Source organism: Scomber japonicus, chromosome 10 (genome assembly GCF_027409825.1).
Source record: "Scomber japonicus isolate fScoJap1 chromosome 10, fScoJap1.pri, whole genome shotgun sequence".
In the NCBI taxonomy this organism is placed as follows: domain Eukaryota; kingdom Metazoa; phylum Chordata; class Actinopteri; order Scombriformes; family Scombridae; genus Scomber; species Scomber japonicus.
Window position 1 is genome coordinate 11,991,748 of NC_070587.1, and position 12,219 is coordinate 12,003,966.

Consider the following 12,219-nt stretch of genomic DNA (forward strand, 5'->3'; position numbering starts at 1 on the left):
CTGTCTGGTTGAACAAAGAAAAAGAAAAAGGTGGCTTAATTTATCAACTTAAATTCTTTGGATACACGTGCTTATTTGCCAAGTCACTGCTTGTGCCAGCGTGTGTAGCAGTGTTTCTGGACTCATTTGAAACGGCTCTTGTAAAATTCACTTTAATATTATTTACTGTTTTAGGATGAAGTCCCCAATTCGCCACAGAAAAGTTGTCTGTGCCCTAAAAGGAGCGATGACACGCTGCGCTCTCAGATGTGGTCTGTGCCTTCCAGTGTGTGTGTGTGTGTGTGTGTGTGTATGTGTGTGTCATAGGGGGTAAAGTTTTGTACAGAGGGCGGGAGCGCATCTGTGTAGTCCTGCAGCGAAGTCTCTGGACAGACTTGGTGGTTTCAGGGTGTCAGGAGGAGTTTTTTGAGGGGGAGCGCAGCAGTGTGCAGTGGTCCAGTGACAGTTGGTAGGCTTAACCCGGGACAAACCTACCTCACCTGCACGGAGGAAACTCTCCCCCTCTCTCTCTCTCTCTCTCTCTCTCTCTCTCCCTGTATTCCCTCTCAATTTCGGGGAGTAGAGCGCAGCTGGCTGTTCTTTGGGATGGAGCGTACATGGGACTGTGTTTCCTCCGCTGGGATGTTTATTCTCGGGGTACTGTCGGTGCTCTGGTCTGCGCCTTCGGGAGTTTGGAGTTTTAACCTTTACGCAGAGCATCCTACTGTTTACCGGGGACCTGATGGAAGTTATTTTGGTTATTCTGTGGACTTCTATCAAGCTACCACCGACAGCAACACGTGAGTGGCAATATCATGACTGAAGTTTTCTCCTCAAGGTCCCGCAAGAGTTTTGATTAGGTACCTGTATAGTTTAATCACGATGTAAACTGGGTAAAATTGAATTCAACCTAATTAAAATTAAAATTAAAATGAATGAGGCTTCACCTATGTATAGCTGCACTGTATATCATGCTGGAATGGGACAGAGGAAGCATGCATGACTCAGGTTACTGCTGCACAAATAAAGGAGATTTATGAGAAAGGAAACTTAAGATATTAATGATTCAAACTGTGCATTGACTTTCATATGCACTGTAGTGTTACACTCTTCTGCGTGCCTTGAGTTTGCTTTGGCTTTTCTTTTTGCCCACCAGGATCAGTGTGTTGGTGGGGGCTCCTAAAGCGAACACCTCCCAGCCCGGCATCGTGGAGGCTGGTGCCGTCTACTACTGCCCCTGGCCTGGACAGCCTGACAGCTGCAGGCAGATACCTTTTGACAATTCCAGTGAGTTACCTGATGACTTTCTGATGTTTTCTCATGTCTGTTCCCCAAAATAACTCATAATTGTCCTGCTAGGGGCCGCACTGGGCATTGAGACCCCTGTTTAAAGGCTTTGTGTTGTTACAGGAAATGGAAAGGAATAACTTTGCTTAACATTATCATTATTTTATGAGTTCTCATAAGAGTATTTGAGTGAATTGCAGAGATGAACTTTAACAAGTGCTCAGGTCCAAAGTGGATCATTTTAAAAGCAATAGGTGGCCCCAGATGTTACAACATTTGGAACCACTGAGTTTCGTAACCGGTGTTTCTGGTATGTTTGTATATGAGTTGGCACAGGTTGTTGTATGAAAAAGAGAGATAAGACATATGGGTCTCATCAACTTCATCTAACAAAAAAGTGGCTAGCGGGTTTACTGGTGCAAGGCTCCATCATGTTGATTAAGGCTTTCAATATATTATCATCATGGTAACTGCCTTTGTTTGTGCATCTAATGTCTCTGATGCATACTGTTCCAAAGAAGTGGTGAGTATGTGCGTTACAGGGAGAGAGGTAAAAAGAGGGAACAAGTGAGAGAGGGGGGGTAAAGTGTATGCACATGGGAATTTAGTTCTCGTCGGAAGAAAGGGGGATTGGGTGAGGTCTGCTTTTTATTAGATCCTGAAAATGTATTCCTGTCTCCTTTCCCCTCCCCTTGTCTCTCTCTCTCTCTTTCTTCATCAGTCTGCCTCCCTCTCTCTTTTTGTGAGGACTCCTATCATCTTTGTGAGGACCAAAAAAAGAGAAATTGACAAACTGACCTTTTATTTGACAGTTATTTGGTGGAAGTGGCTTTGCTCTTTGCGGAAGCCACCAAAATCAAATCCAAATCCAAAAAGCAACCATTCAGGATAATTAATTTATAGTTAGAGTGATAATTACGTCTATCATGTCATAAATGCTGCAGTGTATTCATGTATTAATGATTGATTGATAGATGATCACATAGTCAGCTGGTTGCCCATCGGCTAAGTTGTCAATGAGCTCCTGAGAAATAAATGAAACAGCTGATAAACAATCAGCTGATGCAAATCAGTGCTCTGCCTCAACTGATTTTTGCTGAAAAGCAAGACTCCACATGCAGATGAGGGTAAACCTCCAAAGTGAAGACGTGTGGGGGCGGGGTTTGGGTTCTCCCAAAGCTTAATTCTGGGTTACTTCAAACTAAGGGTTAGTTTTAGTGTTAAGTGTTTCGGGGTTAATTTCAGGTTTTGGGGGGTAGAGGAATAAACATAGAGAAGCTAATGTGTGTCTGTGTGCACATTTAGAGTGTGTATCTATTCACTAGATTGGGTAGGTATATGCACTTGGTGATTGATGATGGTAGCCACAGTGGATATTTCTAGAGTTACAGCAGACCCATTATTACAGGTATAAACCAGACTAGGGGGCACACATGCACACAACATACAGTACTATATAAAAAAATCAGCACCAGTAGTGAACATCTGTGTGTACTGTACTGGTCATTAGCCATATGTCAGCTTCACATGCGCCTGATTTTGTGTGTGTACCTGTGTGTTTGCATGGCTTCAGTGACAAAAGGCAGGCTTGTCAAGTCATGCCAGTGTAGTCAGGGGTGATGGGGGCTGATATGGTGATAGTGCATTAGATTAGTGATAGGTTGCATGTCCATGATTTGAGTGGAGACACCTGGTAAATTCAGCACACAGCTCCCGTGTTCTGGTGTGTGACTGCATGAATCGTGAAACAGTGTAGAGAAATGTAACTTTTTTTTTCTTAAATACTGCTTTTTTTCCCCCAGAGAAAGTCAATTTAGCATGCTCACTCTAGTAGTAATGCCCTTCTAACTCACATAGCACCTGACATCCACATGTGGTAGTATGACACAATAGCCAGTCCCGTGGTGGTGGCCTCAAAGTACTGGACTGAATATGTGAATTCACTGCCCTCACCCACAATTAAAAAAACATTTCCGTTCAGTGATAACACTTTCATTCTGCTAGTAATGATAGGTATTATTAGATATACTAGAGAGCTTTCATTAGATATTAGAACCACACCTCAAAATTAGGTACTCTATAATTAACCTGATATGCAAGATGTTTTGATATACAGAACCATCCGAGAAGTTGTCCATGGAAACCGTTTGGGAAAAGTCAGGCACTTACCAAAAATACTTGGCAGGTGATAAGAGAAACCATTTATCATCAGCTATCACCATTTTATCTTGCAAGTCAGCTGGATTCACAATGCTGGATGGGCCAAACAACCAGTGGTTCGGACCCAAGTGGATAGCTTGAAGCCTGACAAGATGGATTCTTGCATTCTATTGTAATGCTAATTTTCGCTAGTGGAAAAAAAAAGGCTTAAAAAAACTGCTTACTGGAAAAACTGAACATCCGGCTCCTTAGAGGGTCTTTAGTGCAACCCAACACTGAACAAGACTTTTTCAAGTGACGACATTTTTTACATCAAGTGAGAAGTGGGGTTATTTTCTCAAGGACTTTCATACAATTGAATTTGTTTTTGGACCCAGTGGAGTTGCCCCCTGTGTCCCATTAGAAAGTGCAGGATGAAGTCACTTGGGCATTGGCTTCTGTTTTTCAGACCTAGAACTACCCACTTGGAATGGTGTTATAAAACAGGTTGTTTAAAAATTATGAATCACTGCAACCATGACAGGTCCTTGAGCATACACTCATAAATGTGCACAAAAAATAGGCCTATGAAATTGATTGGTCCAGTAGTATGCAAGATTAGCTAACAGACACCCACAGGACACGAACACACACAACCAAACGTTTGATCCCCTCTGGGCTCCTGCCTGGCGGGGATAATAAAGTGAACACCTGCCTTAATGCATCTTTATGTGTGTGTGTGTGTGTGTGTGTGTGTGTGTGTTTGAGTGTGTGTGCATGTGTGTTTGAGTGTGTGTGTGCTGTGTGCTAAAGGAAGGTTTTTAATAAGGAGGGGTCTGCACGCTTCTAAAGAGACCCAGCTGGCCTTTAGCAACGCTGGAAAATGTCTACAAAGACTCACATGCAGACACACACACACTCACACCAGATATGACACTTAATTGTTGAGTCGGCAGGGAAATGCTCATAATGTGCATGAATGTGTGTGTGTCTCTCTCTCTCTCTCTCTCTCTCTCTCTCTCTCTCTCTCTCTCTCTCTCTCTCTCTCTCTCTCTCTCTCTCTCTCTCTCTCTCTCTCTCTCTCTCTCTCTCTCTCTCACAAGTCTCATAAGTGTTGTTACATTTTATGGGAAACACTTTAACCAAGAAAAAAAACCTCCAGTATCCTGACAAATGTCTGTTTCTGGGGGGCAAATGGTGTTTTGATGTTTGTTATAGGTCTGTTTTAAGATGTTGCTGTTTTGTTCTTGCTTATCAAGGACAAATGCTTTCCACCCACACAGGCCTGGATTCGCATTACCACAGCCAATATCAGCTTTTACTGGCACCATTATGAAATGTCTATTTAACTCTCTTTTTTAATGTGTTTGCCACTTCTTCTCTCCATCTGTCCTTCTCTCCAGATAACAGAATGATAAAAGTAAATGGCACCAGAGAGCCTCTGGAGTTTAAGTCTCATCAATGGTTTGGAGCATCAGTCAGAACACACAAAGGAAAAGTGGTGGTGAGTTGAATTGTAAAGGTAACAAAACATTCTGCCCCTGTTCTTTTTATAAAACTATTTTTAGATGCTGTTTAGGTCAGTGTTTGAACAAAATATTGAATTCAGAGTCTAATTTGTTTTGCAGGCATGCGCTCCTCTTTACCACTGGCGGACAGTGAAGATGAGTGGGGAGAAGGACCCTGTGGGGACTTGCTATGTGGCCGTCCAGAACTTCAGCGCCTACGCAGAGTACTCTCCCTGCAGGACCAGTGAGTCATTCTGTAGCCTCGTCTCCATCTATCTCCATCTCCATTTTACTGCCTCTCATCCCTCCTCCCTTTCTTTGCTGTCTTTTTCTCTCTCTGCTGTCAGTATGAAATCAAATTAAACTAGATTTTTTTTGCCTTCCAGACCAGTCCTGATATTACTTGCATCAGTGTACTATGCCATAATTTGACATAATGTTTAAACGCTGTGCATAGATTTTTACATCAGCCAATAAAAAGTAGTGTGCCTTAATTTTAAAGGGTCGGTTCACCCAGATCACAAAAACAGACTGGATTCTAGACTTTGGCTTCATTGTTCCAGGTGTTGACATTTTTCTTTCTGAGATGACTGCCTCTACCCCAAAACAATGGAAGTAAATGGAATGTGATTCTCTCTCAGTACTGAAAAGTTGCAATAAAAGTTCAAACTGTGTCCCTGTTATTTAGAAAGATCTAGAGAACTCTCAGTGAACAGTTTTAATTGTAACTTTTTCCGGAGCACTTAGGTAGTCGAGTGGTTAAAGCACATGCCATATAAAGGCAGTGTCCCTGCTTCGAATCCGGCCACGGACCGATACTGCAGGTCATTCCCTGCCTGTCGGCTTCTCTGCCACTACTGTACTTACAAATAAAGACAAAAAATGTTTAACTTTTTTCTGACTGGAGGATTAATCTGTGAGCACCATAAACACAATTCAGGTTACATCCATTGTATTCACAGGCAGCAGAAATCTCAAATGAAATAGAACAAAAACTTTCTGCACTGCAGGGGAAGGTGAGAAAATTTGTGTCTTTGTAATTTGGGTGAACTGGATGTGAGCAACCTGATTTCCACCTTGCCTATGTTTTAGCACAGCGACAGGAAGGTAATCTATCTCTCTGACACTTAATCTGTTTCTTCCTCAGTCCTTCTTCTTTCTGTCATCACTTCTATAAATGGGATTCATGAGATTTTCCTGCCTTGCCCCCTAACCTCCCCACCCTACATCTCTCCACTTTTGCTTTTTCTCCCACTTTCCTCCTGCGACCTCTCTCACCCTGTACAGTGATATGAGGCACCAGCAAAGTACGATAAGGAGAAATGGAGGCTATCAGTTGGCACATCATGAACAACAGATCAAACGCAGCCCTTATCGTCCACTCCATCATCCGCTCTGCATTAAAAAAAATCCTTCACTGTTTAAACACCCACTTTACACCCTCTATAGTCGTTGCTTGTTTAAAGATCTGTATTTTGTTGTTTATGCCAGCACTGACTAATCAAGATGAGCGTAATTACATTGTAAACTCAATTGCTCTCAAGGGGGAAATAATACTTCAGTGTTTTTTATCACATGTATAAGTTTGTTTTTTCTGCATCCAGTAACTTTCTTTGCTCCTTGCATCTACAACCACTCGCCTAGATACTATAACTCACGCTTTATTTATGCATGGACGTGTTAGTTACAGTTCATTGTGAGCACATGAGTTTTGTGTGTTCATGCAAAGTTAGGTACAGTAATTTAAACACCCTTCAGTGGTTTTACATAATTATATAAACCTTATCACGTTTTTCTTCTTTTTCTGTATTGTTGTAAAATTGTTTCATTTCAAAGAAGCAATGCTCTCTGTGCTCTTTTTACAAAAGCTAAGACAATTTAGAAGTTTGTTCTTGTGTTTTAAAGACATATTTCAGTGTGTGCTTTGTGTGGTTTCCAGATGACCCAGACCCAGAGGGGCAGGGGTTCTGCCAGGCTGGCTTCAGTGTGGATTTCACCAAGGTAAGATCATAGCAACAATTGTACATTATCGCTATGTGTGCTAACCCCCAGCAAACATAGTGTCCCCATGTCAAAGTCCATGCAGAGAACTTTCTTCAAACACAAGACTCCCCTCAGAGATTTATAGATGTGGGGAAGATGAGAGTACCGTCGTCCCTAGAGGAGGCTCCACACCCGATGTGACCCATCGCCTCTTAACACAATACACTAAACACACGTGCATTCACATTCTTTCACTGTACAGTCAATGTGAGCTTTGGCCTCTGTCTCATGGCCCAACTCTACCCTCCTGTACAGGAAGTTGCCTTTCTCCACAGGACGTCAACAGGCATGACAGCAGTAATCATATGTGCACACACAGGCAGCCACACTCATGTCATATATCCCACTAGTCTCACGCAGAAACTCACATGCACAAATTCACTGACAAATTTCTTTCGCATGACTGACCCTAACTAATTGTATCTATTCCAGGAAGGAACGCTGGTGGTGGGAGGACCTGGAAGCTTCTATTGGCAAGGTAACAGTATGTAACCCTGTATTTGGTCAGTCTTGCACAATGATTTCATAGATGGGAAGGTGTTCAAATGAGAGAAGAGAATAGAGATGAGTTTAACAGTCAAACAGCCCACATACACACAAGTATGCTGACACACTCGCCAGATCTGAAGTTTCATCACTGGAGTCTTATATAGGAGAGGGTGCCTCTTTGCATCCCCCTTTTTTCCCTCCTTTGCTCCTTTACTTCATGTCTGTAACATTGTAACAGGAAGTGGGTGTTTGTGCTCTGTAATGAGCTGATCGGGGGGGGGTAATGGAGTGTGGAGGAACTGCCTCTCTGCCCCATGATAAAGCGCAGAGGTGCATGGAAAAACTTCAAGGAGAGGAAGAGGCTCATGGGCAGGCTACAGGGTTGAGAAGGACAGAGGAAAGGTGGGGAGAATGCAAAGACTGATAAAGAAAGAGAGCAGGGAGGACAGTGGGAGTGATAGTGGATTGTTAAGGAGATGATAGAAACATGCTGCAATGGGGAGAGAGAAAGATGAGAAGCAAGGGAGTAAGTAAAAGACACATTGAGAGCAAGATGGATCTCCTGCTTGATAAAATAGAGGTCAGCTTGCTGGCTGGATGTGCAGAGCTGGTCTAACCAGAGGGATGAAGTGTCTTAATAGGTGTAGACACAGCTAGAGTGTGTCAGGGTTCAGCTGTTGAAGTGTAGCGCTACTCCCCCGATTCCAGGTGTGTGAGAGTGTGTGTGTCCAGCTTTCCCCCCTGTCCTCCTCACGTATCCTAATTTAGAGAAAACTTTGTTCTGCAGTTGTTTGTAAGGAGCAAGAAACAGTTACTGTGCTTGCTCATTGAGGAATGTTGGGACTTTAAATTAAACAGTATTGACTTGATTTGACTCGACTACAGATCTGTTCCCTTTTTTTCATAACCCATGATGTCACTCTGCAGCACTTCATTTTATTTAGAAATAAAAAATGATGTGACAGAAATGTCAGACAGAAAGACAAAAGTTTCTCAGTTGATGTACAGTATGTTACAAAACGGCTTCACATATTTTTACGATTTTTATGGGTTATTGTTTGGCAGTGGTTCTGTTCTTACATATAGTCAAATAATGAATGCTCCAGCATATAAGACAGGCATCACAGACAGCCTAATGGACAGCTCCCTCTCTCTGTGCCCTCAGCGCAGCAAGGCTGGCTGCCTCCAGTTAAAACACTTCCTCCAACTGTTTATAAAAGCACTTAGCCCGGACTTTATGGCCTATAATATACAACGATTATCTTCAGCCCTTCACCCTGAGTCATCATAAGAATCATTTTTATATACAATGACATTATCGCAGGGTGTGAAGAACACTTCAAATTAACAGCAGTGACTTATGCAGCTGTGTTAATAGTTTGTAACCTGGTGTCTCATGAATCAGATAGAGTTTTAATAGTAAATTGATACAGTGATGTATTGTTCATCATATAGCACAGTGTCAGAGAAGAGGCGTTGGGGGTTGTTATGGCAGGGGGGAGTTGGGAGAGGAGCTGGAGGGAGGGTTAAGAGGGCACATTTTCCTACCTGTCAGTACACACATGCACACACACATTAGGTAGGATTTATTGAAGGTTGAGGGCAGTTGTAGATAAAATCATTTGTTTGTTTGACCTCTTGTTCAACAGCAGGGGAAGGCTGTTGTTTGTGTCTGCACACCTATAACTCATTGTCCTCACTGCTGAGAAGACAGTTGTTTTCTTCAGTTTTTAAGGAACATTTGAGGATTTTTCTGCTAACGAGGTATGTTAGTTTTCCTTGGGGGAAAGACTTCAATGTGTCATGGGCTATGTGCATCTCTCATGTAGCGCAGTCCATCTCAAGCAGGTTTTCTGTAACAGCGGGCAGCAGTGTTACCTCCATGGGGTCCAAGTTGAAACCTCTGGTTATAAACAGATGTGACTCTCTCACCCTTGTTGTTTATTTTACTCTATCTATCTGTCTCTGTGTGTGTGTGTGTGTGTGTGTGTGTGTGTGTGTGTGTGTGTGTGTGTGTGCGTGTGTGTGTGTGTGTGTGCGTGTGTGTGTGTGCGTTTGTGTGCGTGTGTGCGTGCGCAGGTCAGGTGATGACAGCAGGGATAGCTGAGATACTGAACGGCTACTCTTTGAAGGCAGTGCTGAGACGAGTTCCAGGAGAGAAACACACAGTTGCTGCTGAAGACACACACGACGACAGTTACCTTGGTAACGCACACACACATATACGCACACACACATACACACAAACACACACAGTCACAACCTTGCTGACCTAATCATCACTAAATATTCATCATAATAATACATACATTGTACACACAGTGCATTGTGTGCACAATTAATTTCACCCATATGCCTTCATGTGCAACTGATGTCTCTCTAGGTTACTCTGTGGCAGTGGGAGAGTTTACAGGAGACTCTGAACAAGGTGAGGAAGGCCACAAGTCATTACAACTAACCACATGCAGCACCAAAGGAATCCCTCATTGCACCAGCAACATCAGCAGCCACCCTGCAATGCCATCTGAAACATTACTGCATGTTGGCAGTCTCAGCTCTCTCTTTACACTCTCAGCTCTGGACACCAAAAAAACTATGAGGGATGTGTTGGGTTGAGTGATAAGGAGCGGACAGCTGGGTGACATTGTCTGGATCTGAACTCAGAGGCAGTAATGAAAACTGTCTCTGTATGTCTGGGTCACGACCCTAAGGCGACAGGACTTCAGGGAAGCACTGATATAGGGATTTCCTCTCCACGATTTTTGACTGATTAGAATGATTAGTGGCAGACTCCACAGACCTCTTCAGGTCTCGAGTGGGTCCAGAGTCTCTTCTGGACATGATATATAAGGTGGAAAAAGGAGACAAGCACACCACTCAGTATCATGTTAAAAAAAACGTGCAGATGGGGAAACGCACCTTTGAGTTCATCTTTAAAGTTAGTGCTCCAAGAATAACAGAGGGCCACAATAAATTCATGAAGTTATGATTACTATATAAAAAGAAATACAGTATATAATATATAAATGATTTTATTCTTCTTAGTTACCTTATATCTGCACTGTAGTGAGTTGCCAGCCGTGCAGTATTTTATTTAAATCTGTTTATGAGCTTCAGATGCAGGACTGGGAAGCTCAGCTTTTTTATGAAACACATGCATAACATGCCTTCGCTTTGTCAGTAACACAAAAGAAGAAACACAAGCAATTTGAACAAGCGCAGCTCTTTTATTAAAGACAATATGAAGAAAACAAAATTTTGCTCAACCACATCCTTTTCAGACCATTTTTATTGCCTCCTCTTCAAACACCCACAAGCACCCCCCCCCCCCCCCCATCCCTCCATGTCATTTCATCCTGAAGAACTTCCATTCATAATTTCCTGTCTATCAGAGTCTTTCTGATAATCACCATTTAGTGGGATCTTTACAGGACAACGTTGCATTTAAATGCCCCCATAGCAACCCCACAAAGGCCCTGAACCCCCTCCGGCACAACACATGTCAGAGAGAGTCTTAAAGTGAGCCTTAAGAGGTTACATATGCGTGTTGGTGTTTTGTGTTGTGGTACACAGCTTGTTGTGGTCTTGTTCCCCAAGTCCTCTTCAGTCTGGAGTACTGGCTATAACTGGGAGTTCTGGTTTATAGCCTAGTGATTGAGTCCATTAGGTAGAGCTCTTCTCTCTCCTTGTGGGTCCCTGAGATTTGTCCCTAAATGTTCACAGCACCACATTCATTAATCAATACCCAGAACCTGTGCACCCAATCACCCAGTGTGTTCTCAGCAACATTCGGCTGTTTTGACAGGGTGAGCTGGGTAGGGAATTTAGGGGTTTGACAAACGTCTGTCGTGCCCCTTCTTCCTTTGTAAGTTTCTCACACATACCCACATGCTAATTTGAGTCTTTCTTTGTTTTCATGTTTCCTCAGAGCTGATAGCTGGAGTCCCAAGAGGAGCACAGAACTTTGGATACGTGAGTACAGCCAGATAAACAAATTAGACAAAAGGCACACATGTTTGTTTGTTCATCCAACAGCAACAGGGTGACAACTTAAAGTTAAAACCTGAACAAATGGGGGTCACAGATTGGTGAAAATGATACGAAACATTTGAAATGACTTTCATGGTCTGGTCATCAGCTCTGAACTCTTAGAGGAGATTTTGGACAGCACTCTCCACCACCATCATCAAAACACCAAATGAGGGAAAATCTTTGGGAATGTTCATCCCTCCTTTAGAGTTCCAGTAAATTGTAGAATCCACTGAGGCTTAAGAGCATTAAAGCTAATCTAGCAGATAGTGGTGATTCAATAGCTTATTCAGACATATTATGTTGTTTTTTCCTTTCATTTGTCAACCATTTTTATGATTCATAAACCTGAAAACACATTGTCTAAATGTTTGAGTGAAAGTCTACCTGCAGTGTGATATTAAACTGTGCATCAGGGATCAAAGTATACATAGGCTTTTATATGCAGACACATAAGCACACAGTAAAGTCTGTGAGGTTCATCTGCTGCCAGTGTTCCCTTTAGAATTATAGCCTTTACTGTACATGACACATAAATGCATATCTACATAGCTATGACGGATACAGTATGTGTCTCTATCCAGAACTGCAGTGTGTTCTCTAATGGGAACGTATCCCCAGGGCTGACTGTGTCAATCCTCCCTAATGACACACTGCTTCCGCTGCATGTGGAGGGCGGTGACCCCACCTAACCCTACTAACCCTTCTCCACACACACACAACCCCTAACCTGCAGCGCAACCAC

General features: G+C 42.8%; 2 protein-coding genes across 3 annotated transcripts in view; one reads left to right on the forward strand and one right to left on the reverse strand.

Moving 5' to 3' along the window:
* LOC128366018 (protein FAM8A1-like) overlaps positions 1-12,219 on the reverse strand; it is a 305,711-nt gene that overhangs the window by 233,036 nt on the left and 60,456 nt on the right. The gene's annotated exons all lie outside the window — the stretch shown is intronic.
* itga8 (integrin, alpha 8) overlaps positions 565-12,219 on the forward strand; it is a 38,794-nt gene continuing 27,139 nt past the window's right edge. Inside the window, exons 1-9 of one of the 2 annotated variants that reach the window (XM_053326654.1) lie at positions 565-779; positions 1,136-1,266; positions 4,809-4,909; positions 5,034-5,157; positions 6,853-6,914; positions 7,389-7,434; positions 9,525-9,650; positions 9,829-9,873; positions 11,374-11,417. In XM_053326654.1, coding sequence (XP_053182629.1) covers positions 586-779; positions 1,136-1,266; positions 4,809-4,909; positions 5,034-5,157; positions 6,853-6,914; positions 7,389-7,434; positions 9,525-9,650; positions 9,829-9,873; positions 11,374-11,417 — 873 coding nt within the window. In that variant the 5' untranslated portion in view covers positions 565-585. The remainder of the gene's footprint in view (positions 780-1,135; positions 1,267-4,808; positions 4,910-5,033; positions 5,158-6,852; positions 6,915-7,388; positions 7,435-9,524; positions 9,651-9,828; positions 9,874-11,373; positions 11,418-12,219) is intronic. The other variant, XM_053326653.1, reaches the window with a different exon arrangement.